Below are 22690 nucleotides of genomic sequence, written 5' to 3'. Positions count from 1 at the left end.
AACATTATTTTGTGTTTTTGGTTAAATGGCAATGTGTTTATGTGGTTTAAGGTTCAAAAAACACATTATTTTGTTTCTCCTCTATGCCCCACCTTCTGAAACGCGTCAATTTTTACAAAACTCATTGTTCTGTAAAGCGAGGTGTGCTCTGATTGGCCAGCTATCTAGTGCGTTGTGATTGGCCGAATGCCTCAAGCGTGTGATGGAAATGTTATGCACCTTACCATACTTTAATTCCATGTCCTGGCGTGATCAGACAAAAACAGGAAAACCTATTACAATTGCGGCATTAGTTTCATCCAGTTGGAACATAATTACTGATAATAATGACTTATACTGTCTTTTTATGCGTTGCGTTGTGAATCACGGTGCGTAAGCATAAAACCATGTCTGCATTTGTGATTGGAGAAATGACAAACAACTAGCACTGCTCTACACTGCTCAAAACTCATGTTTGAATTGTTAAAGACAAATTCTTTAAATATGAAGATGTACTTACAGGATATGAGTCAGAAGCACCATACTGTCCTTGCAAAGTTAGAATTGCCCCACTTTACAGAAAAAGCCTTTGAACACAACCAAGATCCAGGAAACAGTCAACCGTAAAATGCGCTGCACACATCTTCTGGAACAGTGTTGTAAATGCAACTTAACCACTGATTAAGTTATGTCCTCTTTTGGAAGACCAAACAAAATAGTTTCGCTTTCACAACAAAACACAGTGTCTCCAAGACATGGCAGCAGTCAATACTACAGCGAAAATCAAAGTTGTGTCTTCTTTATTTGCGTGAACAACGTTATAACGTTGTTATACAGATCTTCCCACAAAGTGACGTAGACGTGGGGGTATGTTTAAACGAGGCGTTTTAAGAGGGTGTGGACCAGTCTTAACTTTTATAAAGAATATCTCTTTGGGTTTGAGACTTTAGTCTTTGCAACTTTAGGGATCTCATCTGTGCATGAGCAGTTTGTTAAACTCCGAAGAGAAAGGAAAACTTGAAATTGCATAACATGACCCCTATAACACCTTTTGTTATGTCCATATTTACTACATTTCTATGTTTCCTCTGATGGACTGCCGTGGGTTGAAATGAAATGACGGAATTGGGTGACATTTCTATTTAAATTGCTTCAGTATGTTACAGTCAAGATGCTGATGTTATCACACCAGCACAACCACTTCCTCTCTCATGTTTCCTCAGACATAACAAACAACACAGCAATTTTCCTGTTTACCATGACAAAGGTCGGAGAGCTGTTAATCGCAGCAAAACATACAAACATTTCTCATTCAGACAACAACTGAAATCAGAGAAACCACCTGGCTCCAAATCCCTGTCAGCAAGTGTACATGCTCAAATGCGTGCACAAAATGAACATGCATTTCCATGCAGTATTCCGCTTGTCTATTCTCAGAACCCTTCATTTGGAGGAAAAGTAAATAAATAAGCTGACACAGCAGGGCTGGGAAAACAAAATGCTTAAGTACTAAAATTAATGAGTGGGTCCCATGGAGGGCTTGACTGAAGTGGTCTACCCCAAAGACTCTGCTTTGCCTCCAATTCTGATCTGCTTTTCTTCTCTTTTATTGCAAGTCTAACCATTGCCGACATTATGTCTTACAGATGCTGCAATTTCATGCCTCCACGATCCACTGCCTCACTTTGGGGTTTGCTCACTGTACATATGACCACTCACAGTCATATGATCAGAAGATATTGATTCGTCTTTTTAATCTGAAAACAAGTGTTTGTGTGCGGGAAATTGAACAGGAAATTAAATCCCGAATGATGTCATTCTCAGTAATCTATAAGAGGATTTCTAATTATGTGTGTTTGGATGTGTAAAAAGTAAAACTAGCCGTTCTGAAACAGAATTTGAGCTGATTCTCTTGTGGGGTGGACAGTTTTATTGTGCGAGTTGATTTGTGTGGTATCAGTTCCTCAGATGTAAATACATCCAGATATGTCCAAGAGCAATAAAACAGTCTTTAACTAAAAACAAAGAAGTCTCATGGCGTGAGAAGAGCGAGTCCTGGTATATTAGTTCATTATTTCAAGTAAAAAAAAGCAGTTCTAGCACTGGAGCAAATCCTGTTTATTGTCGCAACTGAGTATCTGGTGCCGTGCTACATTTTTTACGTTTTTACAAACAAGATAAATTAGAGATATAAATTCATGTGGGAACTTTACTGAGGGTCAAATGATTCCAGCCGCCCAACTGAAGAAAAAACAAAAAGTATATTATGGTGGTATATAAATGGTGCTTATTTGTGCTTTTCATCTGAATCTGTATAGTGTGATTTATGATTTGTAAAATCTAACCATACAATTATTTATGATACTAAACATTCACCTGTAAACTTGTGAATAGCTATGAAACCTGCACCCAAAACACAAAGCATGCTGATCCTTTGAGCAGGCCCGTTTTTTGTTTTTTTTTCGCTTGGTTCTTTTCAAGTGATCTGAACTTGCGTAATTTCAGCAAACACCACTTCAGAAGATAGCATAGTCTAAAGCTACGCAACCGCTTTAAGGACCCAGTCACTTGAGAACAGATTTCAGTCAAACGAAACGTCTCCAGGCAGCATGGCAAAGTCACAGCCGCAATTATGCCTTTGCTGTTTGCATGTTTATAATTGTTTCTTTTATTTAGGAGCCCTTGAGGTCCTCTGGAGAATCATAAATTGTGTAATTAGGGGCAGTGAATGGAAATCCAGAACATTTCGCTGTCTTCTACTCTGATCTCTCCCGAGTATCTACAGTCTTTCAACTCTTTGCCCTGAAGCCTTCTGAAGCATTTTATTTTCTTTGCGATTGGAGGGCTCTGCAAGCTGAAGCGCATTGTGTTTTGTTCCAATAATTGCATTGTTCAAGATGTTTTTCCCCCTCACTGCCATTTTCACACACTGTTGTCTGTGTTCGGGTCTGTTCCAGTTGGCGGGGGGAGGATTTTTCATTAACTTAACTACTTTTGGTAAGTGTCAGAGGCTGGTTTGACTGACAGCACTGTTCGATTGCACAGTTGGCCAGAGATTGCTCCACTCCACAGTGGGCGTGGCTGAGGGAAATTGATCAAGCCCCCAGTGCCTGCTCCTATCTTCTGCCTCATGGCAGGTGGAAATGGGCTGTGCATGGACTGCAGTCTTCTGGAAATGGGATTGGATTGGGAGTGAATGCGGGTGGTAGAGTTTGTATTTCACTAGCAATGCACTCGTCCCCTTTTTTTCAATCTGGAATTGATCTAAAATGCTCTGGATTTGCAATTGATTGGAAGAAAAAGATATTGAGAAGAAAGTCATTTTTCATTTGAATAAAGGGTTACAGCAACAGCAAAACTAACAAAAAAAGAGTTCTTCCCTTATTTAATTACCCATTCATTAACTGGAACTTTTTCATTATTATATTTAGTATTTGTATTTTTTTTTACCTAAATACTTATTTCATGATTACCAAGTACACTCCATATATATATATATATATTTGGATATATAATTTAAACATAGTAAACAATCTCATATCACAAAAAAACATTTTATCTTTTCTTTTTATCTTAACCCCTTAGACAGTCAAAACAGTTTTGAGAAATTTTGTGTCTCTGGAAAAGGCACATTGACATAGTTTTATGTTAAAGTTTGGATATTTGACACAATTTAGGGTTAAACTTTATTTTAAGGTGTCCTTGTTACAATGTAATTATACATTTAAATACAGAGTAGTGTTACCTACATACAATTATTATATGGTTAGGGTTTGTCTTAAGGTTACTTGCATGTAATTCTGCATAATTTATTGTTATTATAAAAGTAAGACATAAAGAAAAAGTCAAAATACGCACATCCCAAAAAAGTATTTACCAGGCGCAAGATCAAAGGGTAAATCAAATAGTAGAAAAAAGATCTGCACACTCTTAAAAATAGCAACGTTTTGGTCAAATACCTTCGTCAGGCGTTTTGTTATTTTTTATTTTTTGAATAAAGGGAGCATAACAGTGTGCAGATCTTTTTCCTACTATTTTAAAATAAAGTGTTACCCAATTTAGTAAATGCTTATTTTTCTAAAGGTGGGCATCTTTCCCCAACCTTGCCCTTTAATAGCTTTCTAAACAGATAAATAGCAATCAAACAAACAAACAAACATATATACAGGCTGTATAATCATTTATTTATTAAATTCTTTATTACATTTTTTTTTTTTTTTTTTTTTTACTGAACAGGGCTGCATTTCTCAAAAGCATCATAAGCCTAAGCTGATCATAGCACCACTGGTTTCAAAGGGTCTACGAGGTACTTATGATGCTTTTGGGAAATGCAGCCCTGGACAATTGGTTCAAATTTCATTATTGTCTTTTTTTTTTTTTTTTGACATTGTGCTAAATAAGCATATATCCATGTGGAGAATAAATACGTACAGTAGATACATACATACATATAAAGTAGCTACTAATTAAGTTATTAGCCTGTCTCACACTCCTGTGTAAGCTAGTTAGCCTGGTCTGTTTATTTTTTTTTTTTTTTTTAAGGGTTTTGGGACTTTATCTGAGAAACTAGTAAACAGCTTAAACCACTTGAGACTAACAAATGACCTTGCTTTCTTCAGTGCACAGTTTAGGAATATATAATGTTTTGGACATTTTTCACATGCTGAGATGCATTTTCCAGTTCAGCCGTGATGCAGAGCTAGCTTCATGTAACTGTCAGAATGGAATGCAGAATATATGCTGTATGTTCTATGATGTATCAGATCAAATCATCAGCACTGAATTGAGTTTAATGTAGCGGTGCAGTTATTTTCTCTGCTGTAAGGTCTGTGAGACAGCCCTCCGTCATCATCTTTCATCTCTGTCCATGAGAATACTCATCTCTCCACTTCTGCTCCTCCAACATACCAGATCATCTTTTCCTCCAATCATTCATCATTACAGGACCAGAGTACTAGAAGCGTGCCTCCTCTCCCTCGTTCTCTTTCTCTCTCACACTCCATCCGCAGCTTTAGTTTGCTTCTCATTCCCTCAGTGTTCTGCTGCAATCTCACTCTCATTGTGCTTTTTCTATGACATATCACGACTACAGACCTACTTTTCCACTTTCAATCTTTCAATTGGTTTTTCATTTTTTTTTTTCTGGTACAGGCAGTGATGCAGGAGGGACAAGTGTTCCAGTGTGCTGTGGTAATCAACGCTCGCTGAGGTATCAGTCTCATGGTTGTAACCCATGTTTTCAGAGAAGATTGTGATTAAACAGACTTGTTCTCCACTGAGCGAAATCCTGTGATTGCAGTTGGGCTTTTTGCCCTGCTAAAAATGTTCACAAAGTTAGTTTGAGGGAATTTTTTTGTGTGAAAAATAAACTTGTTTTGTGATAAACTCAGTTGCTGTAGCTCAGCGGGTAGAGCATAAGCAACACCTACATCATGGTACTGAAAATAATTATACCTTGAATCCACTTTGATTGAACAGCATCTGTCAAGCACATAATGTTAATACAAACAAATGATAAAAAAACAAAACAAAAAAAAAACTTCATAAATGTGCTGTATACTCATCTAAATAATCTAATTGCACACATATGTTGCCTAGAAACAGGAGATAAAATAATATATCACTGGCAGGTAGATTCTCTTTATAAATGTAGAAACTTTTTTATTATATTTAGTGAGTTGGGTTGTTCTTTACTTTATGTAATTTCAGTGCACACATTTTCTGAACTGCTTGTCCTGTGCCAAAGTCTGTCCCTGGATCGATGGACAGATGGCCAGTCTATATACAAATTATAAGAAGTATTGGATCAGTATAATTTAAGCAGCACAACTGTTTTCAACACTGATGATAATGAGAAATATTTTTGAGCACCAAATTAGCATATTAGAATTACTTCTGAATGATCGCTGCAAAGTAATAGCTACTGCAAACTCAACTGAAAACAGTTGTAATAATATTTCACAATATTAATGTTTTACTGTATTTCTGATCAAATAGATAAAACCTCTTCGAGAGACTTTATATATATTTAATATATATAAATATATATATTTAATATATATAAAATATATTTAATATTTATATATAAAAATAATTGTATAGAAATGATTAAAAGTCATTATAAAATACATTTAAAATTAAATTTATTCTAATTTAATAAATACTGCAAAAATTGTCTAATACCTAATGCATATATATATATATATATATATCTATATATATACTTTAATAGATATAAAAACAGCAGCTGTAGTTTTCAAATTTTAGAATGTTATAATATATATATATATATATATATATATATATATATATATATATATATATATATATATATATATATATATATATATATATATCATACATCACATGGTACTCTGATGGCCTGTTTCTGAGCAGCTTTAAGTCAGAATAAGTTGAAATGAGTAGCAGACTGTGAGACTGCTATATATTTGGATTAGAGCGGTGTCTGTGTGTGGTAGTTCATCATGGCCAAAAGCCCATCAGCAAGTGAATCTAGATTTCCCTGAGCTCACACAATGGCATCATCCACCATAATCTTTTCCTTAATATCTCTTTTCCAGTGCTCGATTTAACGTTTGCAAGATGTGGCACGATGTTCCAAGAAAAAGACACAACCAACGCTCATTTTTCACCCTATGATCAACTGCAACCAGCAGAGGCGACTCTTCCAGAAACGAGTGCCAGCTGTGCACCAAAAAGCAGCACATCTGCAGAGGGTTAGAGGAAATCCAGACCTCCACTGAGAAATATCCTGTACGGTCCTCCAACTCCCCACAAAACCCCAAAATAATGCTCATTTTGAAAGAGGAAAGTCAACCAAATGTTATTGAGCGGTTCACTATAACACTCACAATGGGAATACTGGCGACATGCCCGGTGCTGGTGGAAAGCAAGGACAGCAGTCAAGACATTTAGTGTGGATGGTGACAGCTCTCCCCTTTCTTCTCGCTTTCTTTCTCTGGTGCGGCAGAATGCATCGGGTGCATTCTTTCCTGCATGGGTCAACAGTATTGAGAGTCTCACCGTAGCATGCTGATCAAAGCAGGCGTATCAGGACCATGCATGTAATACAATTTAAAGCACCATACTCGCTTTTTAAATTGAATGTTCGACTTTGAGAGCTAATGAAAATTTGAGGCAGGAAGTGCTTTGATAGGCAAATTAAAATTCCATGAAAAACCAAATAACTTGGAATGAAAACAGGCACAGCAACAGTGTCAACTATGATATCTCAAAAACCGCTTTTAGTGTTCGAGCCAAGGTCAAAGGCTTTGAAGAATTCCTGCCTAAAATATGCAAGTGTGCTTGCAGACTGGGAGGTGCTGACTCATCAATACATTAGTCAGAGGAGCAGTAAGACTTTTTTTGTGAGTGATGCTGGTAGGATGGTTTTCTAGCAGACTGATAGACGGGCATCTGTTCCAACAGGCTCTAATTAACATCCGCCGTCTGTGAAGTAACATCTCTACTGTCAAACGCTACAGCTGATCGTGCATGGAAAAGTCTGATGTATGTGTGGAGTCTGATACTACTATTCCGTAAAATCTGCTTTCGTTTCTCTTTTGTAAGTCACTTTGGATAAAAGCATTCTACTAAAGGCATAAATGTAAATGTAATAATAGCAATATTAGACATTATAAAATATATAGTTCCAAGGATCTTGGCTGGTCAGTTATTGGCCTTGATATATTCCTACTGTATAATAACCATTTTGTTCACCACATCACTGAACAGCCCATTTAGTGAACTGTTATGTTATTATTATTTTTTTTTTTCACATAACATTCTGTTATGTGAGGGACTTGGAAAGGATGACACTTTCTTATTAAAACACATTTTTTAATGAAAAGGCGTTTTATGAAAACCAATAACATTGTATAATCTGTCTGTGTGTCGATAGACACTATATTCCAAAAAGTTACTATGTGTCTTACTCAAAGATCTTTAACATCGACACACAACCATTCAAGGACTAAGATGTTACTTTGGGTGGGGGGCGTAATATGAAAAATTATTTTATGGTTACAGTTCAGGAGCTGCTGGAAAGCCCCTATCAAAAATGCAAATTGTTCATTGTTTCCCAGCGTGGCTGCTTGTCAATTTTAATAAAGCCTCTTACAATGGTCTAACTGTATGCTTTTCAAAAAACACCATTTACAGGGCCCTCGCTGAACATTTCTACAACAGCCAAGACTGCGCTGTTTGTAAGTAAGCCGTCCCTATAGATGTGTTTTGCTGAAGTGGATTAGGATGACGGCCGGGCTAATCTAGTTAAACGTGAAGATCCCCTTTGTGAGCTGAAATTCTCCCACACTTCCTGTGGCTCATCCTCTACCACAGTCAAACAATAGCTCAGTGAGAAGCCGGATCATATTAAACACAGAGGACTGCACAGCAATCACATGTTCCCCCAGTATCTCAATAAGTGAGTAAAACAAGCTAGGCTTTTCTTTTTTTTTTCTCTCACTGAGCAACAAATGCGATTTGTTTTACAGAGGGAGTGACAGAGAAAATCAACTGACAAATTTTTATGAAAAACAACATCTGTTCAAACAGCATTAACGGTCTAGGTTCAGCAGTTGCAGACTGACATGTAAAACGCTGTCAGTTTGGGCTAAGACACCGTGAGCTAGCATGACGAGGGAACTAGTAGACTAGATTTCCTTCAGGACTTCAGTTCTGATCAAAGCGCTACGGTGTGTGACCTTTTTGCTATTCAGTGTCACGTGAGGATGGCACTTGTTGTGTTCTGAACCTTTTGTTTTCGCCTTAATGAATGTAAAGGCCGGACGCGCTAGGAGCAAACGTTAAATGTCACCGCTAATCAACCAGGATTACATGACAAATGGGAAAAAGCTGCCACCGGGCCACAAGTTAGAGTAATAAGAAAGCAATCCAGAGTAATTCGAATTTATTTGCGCATTTATCTAACTATATTTCATTTTCAGATTGGAGTGGCTTTGAATTAGCATTCAAGAAATATGCGTCCGAGCTTAATGTATTAAGTGCTTCCCAGTTCCCAACGCATCCATGAGAGAGCGCAGTGGGAACGGATCGGTTCCCGGACAGTCACGCGACCCAAATTGAATCCTCTTCAATCTCCCTTTGTCATGTTCACCGTATTAAACAATCACATGACACCAGAAAGCAGGGCAGAAAGGATGACCGGCTGTCATTTAGGACAGCGTGATGGATCACCCCGTGATAATGTGTCATTTTACCAAACCACAAATTAGGCCCAAGTCCATATATTAGCAGATGCGAACAATTGGCCACAGTCGGACATATAGATTCATTTTGAAATACACATTGACATAATTTGAAAAGGTTATATGGTGAGGCGAAGAAGGCTCGAAAGGCCAAAACATGACGGATGGGGTTGTCGGGCGCGTGCACAAACTCGTACGGCGCACTGATTCACTCTGAACAAATGTAGAAACACACTAAGCGAACAAATTCACTTTTACTCACTCTCTCTGTAACACACACGCTCACGGTAGCGAGTCTCGAGGGTGTTTAGTCTAATTACCCCTCTCAGTCATGCTGTCAGACAGGGGCTTAGGTGTCTCTTAATGTGAGTGCAGAAGGCATTAAAAGAACACAGGAGCCCGAGGCTGGATGGTGCGATATAGATCCACTCAGCAGCGCTGGAAAACTGACCCTGCCCCTTGTAAAAATGGCCCTGAATGATCGCCCCCCACACACTTCACACGCTCGCAGTGACACGCAAAACAAACACTGATAATGCCTTTTTTTACTTCCTTGGTTAACAAGAAAACTTCCCACCTTTGTGATTTGTCTACTCTATAAACACTCCACGTTTTATCATTGTGTAATGGGAACACAAAAGCCCATGTAATACTCATTAAATGGAGAAACTACTTTCATTTTTTCAGTTCTCAGCACTGCGGCACAGAGGCCTGTGACATGTAACGAATCCGCGAACCGTTAGAGATGATTTGTGTACTGTTTGAACTTCTGTAAAGCAATATGATTTGTTTGAAAAACCGTCCGTAATGTTCATCTGTACTGTCTTTCCTGCTGATTGTATTATTGTGGCCCTACGGGCTGCCCATAAATCTGTCCGACTGCCATACTAATGATGGCTGAAAAATGACTATGTGTTCCATATGATGTGTGTGTGTTGTATAATGCACAGCAAGACAAAGGAGAGAAAGAGAGAGTGGGGATTGGTTGTAATGGGCATAACATAGAGTGAGAAGAGAGGCAGGAGTGCTTTTAAAAGCTGACCTTCTCTGACCCGTTTTCTCTCTCCAGAGAATATGACATCCGTCTCTGGCACAGCGCACAGGTCAAAAAAGGTCCTGTTTTGATTAACATAAATGCGGTCTAAAAAAAAAAAAAAAAAACACAGTTATAGCCTCATTAGAAGGCTGAATGTTTTTTATATTTAGTTGTTCTTTGTGCATCTTAAATATAAACAAATGTTGTAGATACACAAATGTGGACTCATTAATTCTTCTTGTAAAATAAATATATTAAAATGTAATATATTAAATCAAAATGTAATATATTAAATATATTAAATTGATGTTTGATTTGATTATTACCATTATTTTCTAAATGATTCAGTGCATTAGGAAATCTGATATTTGGCCACAGTTTGGTGCAATTCATGCAAAAGTGCAAAAGTGTAGAGGGTCAATTTATACTAAGATGTATAGAATTTTTAACAACTGAACCTAAATTCTGATTGTATAGTATTTTGGATGTGCAATACAATAGATATTGTTTATTGCAGACACTGCATTCTCATTGTCAATTATTTTTTTATATTTTTTTTTACATCCGTAGTCTTTATGTTTAGGTGTAAAATCATTTATTTCCCATGGCGTATGTGCACAAAAAAATAATAAATAAATAAATAAAAATACAAATAAATAAATAAATAAATTAAACATTTTGAACAGAGAACAAGATAATCAGAGTACATTTTACAAGAAAATATAACTAAAATATATTTTAATCATGACAACTCACAGAAGATTTTTAGCATGGTGATGGATATGACTATGTTAATGTATTTGGTCTTGGTGGAACAGATCTGCTACAATGCTGCTGCTGTTGGTTATTGCTGTAGTTGTAGATCATTGCTGCTGTTGCAAGCAAGTACAAGAAATTGCTACTGCCAATGCATACAGCGATACGGTGCTGTGAGTTTTTTTTTAAAGTAATTTTATATATAAATTAATATATTTTATTTATACGGAGCCCGGCACATGACATGCAAGAAAAAATAAATAAAATTTTATCGCATGATTTACTAATTCATTCCCTCAATTTACTAAAACGTGCACACAATTACTATTGCATTCTCTCGATTTACTATTGCGGGAACGAATTAGTAAATCGCGTGCACAATTTATAAATCGAGTGAACGAAATAGTAAATTGAGGGAATGAATTAATAAATCGTGCACATGATTTAGCCTACTGTTTTTCCTGAATGTCATGTGTGGGGCTCCGTATATTTACATATATTTGTACATATTTATTTTATATGTAACTATTCGGTTGTTTACTAAATGCCGTACTTCATGAAATCTGAAATTTGGTCATAATTTGATTCTAATATTTTAGTGTGCAAGATTTTCTAAAAATAGTTTTTCCACACCATTTTTATTTTCTTGGTTTATGTGAGTGTGTGTGTGTGTGTGTGTGTGTGTGTGTGTGTGTGTGTGCAAGCATGATAAATAACCACAAGTGCATTTAGAGAAGAAGGAAAAGATATGCCAAAGCTTCAGGTGAGAAATTAAAAATATTAGCATTTATTACAGCGACATGAAGAATTTCAATGCGTACACCCTTTTTTGCGAGCTCAAAGAAACCTGCAGTGTGTGTAGAGATGGGCACATAGCTTACAAAAGAACAGAGATCATTCACAAAGGATCAGCCCAAACACATGTACAGAGCCTGGGCAGAACAAAAGACAACAACTCGATAGACAATTTATAAGCAAGATTCATCTATCATCTTCTATCATATTAACACATTCCACATCCTGCCACTAACACTGTTTAGTCACACAACCACCTGCTTTGATTCATTTGGTGAGCAGATATAGAGATAGAATTCTTTACTTAGCTGTTTTTGCAAGACTGGAAGTTTGATGTTGCAGTGGTAAAAACTGGAGCTTATGTTTTATTAATGGTCATTAATATTGCCACTATCATCATCATCATCATCATCATGTTATTATTTCAATGCAATCTTCTGCAGTCAGTTTTGCCACATCAGCATATTGCCTCCCTAGACAGAGTTGAATGGATTTAATTTTGGACTGAAAAATTAGCAGAAAAATGGATGAGTTTCTGGCCTTCTGGAATTACTTTACATATTGAAATCTCAGATTTAGTGTATAAGGTTCATTAACATTAGCAGGATAGAACAAATGAATTCATCTAAATGCATAATCACTTGTTTAAGGAAGTGTTTTTCCTCTCCCTCTGTAAAATATGCATGAAAAAGAAAAGAAAAAGAAAACTAAAGAAAAGTGCAATGGTTAGTAGTGATCCTTGCATTCATGAGTATAATTTATATATAAATGCATTTTTTTATTGTAGTGTTGTTTATTCCAATTTAATTTGGGGAATTAAATATGTGACCACTTTAAACATGATTCGAGATGTAATTTTCAGGATTTTCACCTTTTATGAAAATAACCAGTTATGCATACTCTAATAACAGATGATGATGGATTTTCATAAAAAATGCCGAAAGGAAGTGTGATAATGTGTGCTTAGTTAAACCTACACGGAATCTGTGGCTACAGAATTCTGACCTTTTATTTATTTATTTTTACTCATTAATTCCATTTCAATTTTGTTTTTAATAGAGATATTTTAGCATTTTCAAATCCTTTCAGGAAGAAATACCCCTACAGATTCCAAGCAAGTTTTTGCGATTAGTTACTGCATTGTGTAGAAAAAAAATCAATGACATGAACTCAAAATGTGAAATGACGTCATGGAATCATGATTTGAAGTATGATTATCTCTTATTTCCATCCGTTCCTGTATTCATGTATCATATATATTTAAATAAAACAGGTAGACTTCTACTTTACAACAGAACAACCTCACTAGTACAAAAATATACAGTGCAGCAAATCAGTCTTGGTAAAGTTAGCATGAGGAATTTAGTTCGGCCCAATAGAGTCTCTGTCCCTGTTCCACACGGATCGAACGCGTTTCCACAAACAGCAGACTAAAACAACACGTCGAGCCCGGCTTTAACATCGAGCTCCAGCTTCTCAGTGACGCAATGATAAATACTATGTACATTAAACTTCATGATATCGTTTCTAAGGGGAGGACGAGAAAAAGAGAGAGAACTGCACAGTTAATAAGGCATCTAAAGTCAAGCAGCTAAGGGCACCACTTGAGTGAAAAAACTGCAGTCACCTGTCAATCAAAGATGAAGCTTAGGATCCATGCTACATTCCAGAGATGAGTTATTATCGCACATCGGCAAACGACGGTGATAACTGCCACTTCCTCCTCTTCATACTAAATAAAAGTACATCATTACAAACATTCTAGTTTTTCGTGTTTTTTTTTTTCGTTTTTGTCTTCTTCTTTTTTCAAATCAACACTGTACATTTTATACACTATAGTACAATAGTCGTCACGCACTACGAGTGTAAACGTAAAGACGATGCGAAATTCGTAATGACGAAAATGACCTTTCAAAGTTGTCTTTGCTTGATCTGATGTGCACAAACGTTGCAGTGGTACAACACGTTGGCATATCTGTGCAGCGAATGGACGGAAATAACATTTCTATTTTCTGGAAGTGTGTTTGAGAAACCAACTGGTTTCTTATTGAAATGCTTGCAACATGGCAAAGAGTGAAGAGCAAGGCACGGCCTTCGTCTCTGTCATCGTAGATGTTTCCTTCCATCTTTGCTGGTTGTCATCTTTTCGTCTGAATTATGAAACTTGAATCCATCTGTGCTCAAACGCTCAATTATGACAAAATAAATATACTATAAACATCTTCTGATATGTTACTGTGGCTTATAAGTGATGTAGAAGGACAGACTGATATCCCAAACACAGATTTGGAAAAACAAAACAAAAAAACAACCCTCTTTTAAAGAATAACAGTCCAACCTCAGATATGCAAAACGTCAAATATTAAATGCAAATGTCGAAACTGTTAAACACAAGCTGTGAATTCTCCCTAAAGTGTTTTTGTTCCTTTTTTGTTTAATAACCATACTTCATATCTGATTTGTCGTGGCCTTGTCAAGCGAATGTAGATCAGTCTCGGTGTGTTCCTCTGCCTGTAGGAAGCTCGGACGTGCATGGACGGAAGCCAGAGTGCTGACAAAAGGGTAGTTTGCGGAAACATCCAGGGTGAGAACTGTACGGTGAAGCTGCTGATAGGGACTGTGGCGGGAGCAGTTGGTAACTCTCTCAGTCTGTACGCTCTTCAAGGCTTGTTATACTTGCACGTGTGTCCCCTGTGCGTGCAAACTCTGGACGGCCGAGAGAATCTTCTTTTGGTGCCCGACCAGAGTCACGCTCATCTTGCTTAACTCACTGAGCAAGGAGGGATAGAAAAAAAAAAAAGGTTCAGGAAATCATTTAATTTTGGATTCAGTTTATTAGTAGTTTGGTTATAGATACAATGATTAAACAACAATATATTTAAGAGTGGTATAATTTCTCTGATATTTCATGTAAGTAATTGCAATTTGGAGCATGATTTTTGAACAAAGAGATTTCCTTGTGGGTAGAGCTACCTTGCACTACATTACATTATAAAAATCCAAATAAAAGAAAAGTGAGAAATGTCAACTAGCTGAAATAAAAGAAAGTTTAAGATTTTTACAAATATTTTATTGCAGTTAGCAGTTATTTTATTTCAAAAAAGGAGTTTTTTTTTTTTAGCTTACTATAATAACCTTGCACTACAGTTCAGAGGATTGGCGTTGGTAAGATTTTTTTTTGTTTCGAAACATTACACTCTTATGTTCACCAAGGCTGTATTTATTGATCAAAAATAAAGTAAAACAATTTAAAATAACTGTTTTCTATTTTAATTAAAATGCAATTTATTCCTGAAATGGCAAAGGTCCCCTGTCTTGAAAAATAAAGTATCAAATTATTTAAAAAATAAATTAATAAAATACAATAAAAAATAGGGACTTCCTATTTGCCAAAATGTGTGTTTACTTTGGGTTCACAAGTATACAGTAAGCGTATTTATATTGGTATACAAACTTACCATAAGCTGACGTACAGTATGGAATCTAGAGAAACGTAGCCTGCACTGGCAAAGTTGTCTTTGTACTGGCCCATATTGATAGCGTCCAGCCATTCATCCACCGTACTCACACTGAACTCTGGGGTGGTGGGGTCTTCCCTGAAAAGGAAATTGCATTTGTATCAATTGCGGTTTGGTTCATTGCAAAAGCATCGAGAACTGAGCTGGAAAACTGGTCTTGCATTATAAATCATCTGTGGAGATACAGGACATAGTATTAAGCTTCATCTTCAAGCCTACAATTAAGAATATCTAATCAAACTGTCACTTGTTTCTCTTTTCATGATAGTTTAATGATAGCCTTTTTTCCGAACCAACAAATCAAGCTGATCCAAGAACTTTCTACTAGAGAATACAGTAGTTTCTTCAGAGAGCCGATATCTTTAGCAATTTCATGAGGAGTAGCAGTTGAGCTTAAAACCTATTGTGTTGTCTTTCCGTTCTTCATGACAGATGGGTTAAGTTCACACTGCAGAGTGACAGCAGCGTTTGTGTGAAAACCGGGGGTCAATTCAATCTCAGACCTGGGATGTATTTAACGCCCTCATTCTTCTTTGGGATAAAATGACTGGCAGGTTGGGTTGTAATCAGAGTGACTGTGTTGGGCTTGAGGAAGCGTATATCTCATGAAGGGCTCTGAGTCACTGGCTTTACGGCTGTAATGTGAACTCCTGATAAACCGCAGGTGGAGGGAGAGGCTGCGCTCTGTCTCGTGTCAGGTTTAACAATGGGGGTTCAGGCTATCTATACGACTATGTCTTTTTACAAAGCCGCGAGATGGATGTCTGCTGGAAAAGGATCAGCGACACTGGGTTTGGTTATATTAGACAATATGGAGTTTATCTACTTGTTGTTTCACATAAAACGAAAGATTAGAGAGTTCATGGGGCAGACACCGAAAAGCTGGATTGGATTCTCTCTGGATTTATTTGAGCTGTAAGGGATTTGTTTTTGTGTCTTTTAAATGTTTTATCTGTACATCACTTTAAAAGAGACAATCCTTTGGTTTAAACTGGTGTTGTCCTTTGTGTTTCATGTTTCCACCACATTATTAGCTTTTTTTACGAGTTAACAATTTTGGGTTATCTTGATCCATGTTTACACTGATCATACTATTTGTACACACTGTACATGAGGAAAACCTTGGGGTAGTTTTCTAGTTTGCAAGTCTTGCAAAGAGAATTTGACATGTTTGAGTGTCTTTTCAACAATTGCCGTCACTATTCATTATAACCTCTTTAATTAATTTAAATGATAATGCGTTTTCATCCCATTGGTACTTTTCAGAATATATCTAACAAAATATGGTTAAGTTTAAAACAAGATTAAAATGAGCCTTCCCTACTAAATGTATATTAATTTATCTTGATTTTTTTGATTATTGTTTTTTATTTTTTTATACCAAAGTCTATGTTTATTTGATCAAAAATACACTAAAAACAGTAATATTGTAAAACAGTATTACAATTTAACTTTTCTAATTTAACATTTTAAAAAGTTATTTATTCCTGTGATGGCAAAACTGAATTTTCATTTTTGAATTTTCAATTTTACATGATCCTTCAGAAATCATTCTAAGATGCAAATTTCCTGCTCTAAAAATGTATTAATGTTGAAAGAAGAACTGTTTAATAATAATAATAAATAATAAAAATGTAAATAGAATAGAAACCTTTTGCAACATTATAAATGTTTTTATTGTCAAATTTTGATAAATTTAATGCATCCTTGCTGAACAAAAGTATTCATTTCTTGCTAAATAAAATAAAATAAAATAATTCTGGTATTGACCACAAATTTTGGGATGGTAATGTATATTAACTTATCTTTAATTTTTCTGGTTTCAATGATGTTTAGATATTTTTACAGGAAAACAGAATTTAACATGATTTAATGCAGCATGAACATTACCAAAGTCCTTTTAAGACAAGTCATGTCACTCGGCGGCCATCTTTGAAACGCCTCTCAGGCATGCGAGTGCAGCTCCTATCTCTTTGAATGGGGAAACATCAAGTTCTCCAAAACTGTTCACTAAGCTTACGATTAAATTTCATATTTGAAATCACCAAAGAAATTTGACAACAACTGTGTAATAAATGTTTTTTAGCCTTATAAAAAGCTTATTTTTTTCAGGCTAGATCAGCCAGTGCGCACAGTCCTGATGCATGCATGTCTTAAAATGATGACTGTTTCTATAGCAACTGGGACTTCTATCGGCAGCTGTAATGACGCGCTGACTTTACCGATTTATTGATTGGCTCTTTTATTTTAAAGGCGGGGCTTTCTTGAATTGAGCAGCCATACTGAGCGAAGTATTTTTCTCCATTCAAAACTATACAAGTGACATATCTTGGGTATTTTATAGTCTTTGATATTACCTATTCCAGGGTCCAAAAATGGCCTTAATGCAGGGTTAAAAACAGAGTGGAAAATCATCAGTATGCACCAATATCAGCTGAGTTTTAATGAAGTGAGGGTTCATGTTAGTTTTTTACCAGACTGAGCTGTTGGCGAGCTCTTTCAGACTGTTGGGGTTGCGGATCAGTTTGTCAAGAGTGTTGACGATCTGCCCGAATTTGGGCCGTTCACTTCTGCTCTTCTCCCAGCAGTCCAGCATCAGCTGGTGGAGGACAACAGGACAGTCCATCGGAGCGGGCAGCCTGTAACCCTCATCTATAGCTTTAATCACCTGAAAGACAAAGACATGCATTGGAAATACTGTACAATACAATGTGCACGTGCAAATGTATATTTAAGGACATATTTCTATTGGATTCTCTACAAAAATGCATTAATATGGGATGTTCAAACATTTTTGCTTTGAAGACAGTAATAACAGTTAACATCATGCCCCTCATATTCTATTTTGCTGAAAACTAAGGTTTCCATGGTATATTCATGCAAGTAACGTCACTTTTACATTTCCATAATATACCAAACTATAAGTCAACTCAATGGTTTAAACATCTTCTATACGACTTTAATTCATTGCTATGGTTAAAACTGTTCCTTTTCTATACAACTTCCTGTTCTTAAATCAAAGGAACTATTTCTTCTAGACAGGAAACATTCTAACATTCATTTCTTTGTTTCAAAATGAGCACTAAAGATCTAAATCATTATCTGCAGTGCCCCGAAGGTCTTGAAGATTTCTTTGACATTTCCTCTGATGGTAATAAAGGGAGAAGTCAGAGAGCGTTAGCATAATACAGCAGTGAGGGATGGAGTGTGTTTAACTGGCTTGTATTAAAGGCAGGAGCAGCTGGACAGTCCTCGTTTATGAGGCTCCTAAAAACCATTGTCATCCGAACGGTTGCTATACAGACATCACCGCAGGAAGACGTCTGTTACTCTCTGAACGTTTGCAAGGACACACTGCTCGGAGCCCCCCCGAGAGGCTTCAGTGGAAATGATATTAGCGGAGATATTAGATATTAGTGGAGCAGATTTCAATTTAGACAATACACACGAGAACACGTGCGTTTCCAGTTTCTCAAGGACACTTACGTCTTGATTAGACATCTCCCAATAAGGCCGCTCTCCATATGAGATCACCTCCCACATGACGATGCCGTAACTCCAAACGTCACTTGCTGAGGTGAACTTCCTGTACGCTATAGCCTCAGGGGCCGTCCATCGAATGGGAATCTTTCCACCCTAAATGAGACAAAAAATAAATAAATACAATTAAAATAATTTCCTTTTAAGACCTTCAGTGTATATACATATTATTTTATATATATATATATATATATATATGTATATATATATATATATATATTTTTTTTTATTATTATTTTTTATTATTATTATTATTTTTTTTTTTTTTTTCTAACCAATTATTATTTTTTACATCATATAATAAAACACAAAAAGTGTGCAGATTTTATTGTTTTAACCTTGTAAAATCGTATAAAATCCATAAACGTTTTAATAAACAATAAATCAACCTCAAACTTTTGAATGATTGTATATGGTTTAATTGTCTGGAAATGTTAACCTTTCCATCAGAAAATACTATTAAACACAAATACATATTCTGGTGTCATTTCTATTTCCATGCGATTTCCACTGTTGGACATTGTTAGTAGACTAATAAAATTGATGGTAGTGGGAAAAGTGTGTTTCAGTAGAGCTTATCTTCTAAAATGTAAAGAAACAGCCATAAATAAACAGCAGAATAGAGACAATATTTGTCTTTTCCTATTCCAGCACTATGGCAGGGTCTGTATTTTCCTAAATGTCTTTTTAAATAGCTGCAGTGGTTTGTAGTTAATCTCTATATTCAAAGTCAAACAAAAGACAAACCGGCTGTACTCTGTATAGACAAACGTGATGAGAGTGCCAAAGAACGGCAGCGGTACCCATGGGGTAAAATCATTTAAAGAGAATTTCAAAAAGCGATCTTTACAATTTTTTAATTATATAAAGTCACGGCACATAAACGGCTGCCTCGTGTGGCCTGGAGGGTTTTGTCTCTTCATGATTTCACCACTTGAAGCAACGGGACAAGGGTTGCTGAATGTCAGAGCCACTTATGTTTTAAGAGTTCCTCTCTGTGTGAAACACACACTTTGCCACAGATGCGCACACACAGACATCAAAAAGCAATCTGTGGGGGTCTGTTCGGGGTTGTATGAGCACTTCTCACCCCTGTTTGCATGTGACAATAGATTCTCCTGCTGAGTGTATGCTTTGTCCACCCGAGTGGACACCGACGGTTACACACACACACACACACACACACACACATATACAGTATGCCTCTTTCTTGCCCTTGGCCTTCATACCCATCCACAGGGTGCTCACCAATTACCGAGCTGAGAAGGAGAGAGAGGAACGAGTGAAGGGGGTTTGGAGGCGGTTGTCCTGTCAGAAACGGATGTAATTAATACATGCTGGGTTGACAGAGAAACTGACCCCTGAGAAAGCCAACTCGCTTCTCAAACATCCCTCCTCTGTCTCTTTCTTTCGGTGTCTTGGTGAAGTTCTTTCACACAATCAAACACTTTCAAAAGACATTTTCAAGGAGATCAGAGATATTTCAATCATTATTTCTCAACTGAGGGCTCATGGAATAATATTGTACCTGTATCAAGCAAAGACAATGCTCTGAAAAAAACATTAAATAACAACTAAAGTGTGATTTATACTGCAAACAAGATGTTACAAAAAAATTGTTTTATCCGTTAAGTTCTTCCTTCATTCCTCATTCCCATGACTCAATCTAGAATCTAATAAAACCTTGAGGGGGTAAAGGTGCTTTACCCGTGTGGTGTACGCAGCTTCAGGGTCGTCTTCTAGCACTCTGGACAGGCCAAAGTCGGACACTTTGCACACCAGGTTGCTGTTCACCAGGATGTTGCGTGCCGCCAGGTCACGGTGGACGTAGCTCATGTCAGACAGATATTTCATTCCCGAAGCGATTCCACGCATCATTCCCACCAACTGAATGACCGTGAACTGCCCATCGTGTTTCTGCAAGAGAACGAGAAGGCATCTGTTATTATTTTTAGATCGTACAGCTGGTGTACACTGTTAAAAATAAAGGTTTGAATAACTTAAAAATGTTATCCTGTGACAGAAGAATGCAAAACTGGTTGTAACCGGAACTATTATTTTGTTTTTATTGACTAATTTAATAGGCAGAAGCAACTTATGTAACATATAATTTCAGAAATCATAAACTAGCAATATAGAACATTTTGGTAAATAAAGTACCTTATTTTAAGGTGTCCTTGTTACAGTGCAATTATAAATTTAAGTACTGAGTAATATTAATTAACTACATGTACATACTATACGGTTAGGACAAGGATTAGTGTTTGGCTTAGGGTTACTAGCATTTAATTATGCATAATTTATTGATATTATAATAGTAAGTACATGTAACGTGTAACAAGGACACCTTTAAAATTAAAGTGTTGCCAACATAAATTACGTGTATATATATATATATATATATATATATATATATATATATATATATATATATATATATATATATATATATATATATATATATATACACACACACACACACACACACACACACACACACACATTAAGTAATATAGTCAATTTGCTATATATTAATATATTATACTTTTATTTCTGTTGACATTTTTACATTGCATTATTCAGAAAATAATTTCTATTAAATTATTATGTGCATATAATTAGTATTATATACATGTGTTGGTAGGAGACACTAATAGGTAATATTTGAAGGCTTTTTTTCTGTTAACGTTCTAGACTTAATGCATTTTTCAAACACTCCATTTTCACATTTCTAATGGTTTTGCCTTAAGTTCTGATTCATTATGCAAAAGACTCTGACTGCTATAATGTTTACAGGCCTTTATTAATGTAAAACCATCTGGATTTGGTGCTTCTGTTGACTAAACAAAAGAGCCTGGACATCCATTTTGCCTCAAAAACAATCTTTACAATGAGCAATTAGCCCAGTGCCTTAATCTCCATATCTGGGCAGTACACTAATCTTGTTAAAACCTCACTTTTGTCCCTCCGAGCAATATCAATCTGAAACATGTGCTCGTATAGTATTTCATGCATCATAATGTGGGTAAGTTAATTACGCTGTGTTTTGTGAAATGTGGCTGCTGATTGATCGTCTGGTCTGATCAACTGGATGTTATCAATCTACTGTCAGAAGTAACACTACTTACAGGAAGAGCAGAGAAAGACAGAAATAGAGACAGAGAGAAATCATTTGTTTTTGTACTAGTAAGTGATGCTTAACTGATCTGTCCTCTAATTAAACACATGTAGCTGGGTGGCCGAACTATGAGCTATTAGCCATAAAACTGACCCCATAATTATATTAACTTTTTATGTGGGCTAAGGGGGTATTTATGGGGTTCATTATGTATGCTGCAGAAAGATCGAAAGTCTCAGACAGGCCCTTTTTTTAGGGGTGGAGGGTGTTAGATTTCATTTTCATTTTCCCAAAGTGTAGGCAATTAAAAAGTGTCCTGACTTAAAGGAAAACATATCCATGCTGCCTGTAATAAAACCTCGTGGCCCGATCCGCTGGGTGACAAAGGCGGTAATAAATTAGCGAGGATTGCGGGAGACGTTATGGCAGCTTGGTGGCCTTATTATAAATCTACCAAATTCATTTACTCACTTCCTGTCTCTATATGAGACACATTTGCAACATGTTCACTCGAGTACGCGCTTAAGCGTTATTTCTGATTACTAAAACAAAGGCGAAAAAAATGAATATTTCATGAAGCAAAAACGTTCAGTATTGCAAATGTGCAAAAGTCTGATTATTATAATCTTGGCACTTTTGATGTACAACAGTCAGGCTGCCAAAACCCTAATGGACAGCGAGCAACTGAATCCTCACAGCTTCCACCAGGCAACCATTC

The 22690-nt window shown here is 36.3% G+C and overlaps 1 protein-coding gene across 1 annotated transcript in view; it reads right to left on the bottom strand.

Annotated features, from left to right (window-relative positions):
* Window positions 1–11759: 11759 nt before the first annotated feature.
* Window positions 11760–22690, bottom strand: part of LOC113045128 (ephrin type-A receptor 3-like) — a 107543-nt gene continuing 96612 nt past the window's right edge. Inside the window, exons 13-17 of the mRNA XM_026205311.1 lie at window positions 20562–20771; window positions 18801–18950; window positions 17789–17982; window positions 15255–15392; window positions 11760–14566 (exon numbers count right to left, since the gene is read on the bottom strand). Coding sequence (XP_026061096.1) covers window positions 14467–14566; window positions 15255–15392; window positions 17789–17982; window positions 18801–18950; window positions 20562–20771 — 792 coding nt within the window. The 3' untranslated portion in view covers window positions 11760–14466. The remainder of the gene's footprint in view (window positions 14567–15254; window positions 15393–17788; window positions 17983–18800; window positions 18951–20561; window positions 20772–22690) is intronic.

This window comes from Carassius auratus, chromosome 27 (assembly GCF_003368295.1).
Source record: "Carassius auratus strain Wakin chromosome 27, ASM336829v1, whole genome shotgun sequence".
Lineage (NCBI taxonomy): Eukaryota > Metazoa > Chordata > Actinopteri > Cypriniformes > Cyprinidae > Carassius > Carassius auratus.
The sequence above is the reverse complement of the archived record's forward strand: the minus strand, read 5'-3'. Positions and strand labels throughout refer to the sequence as shown.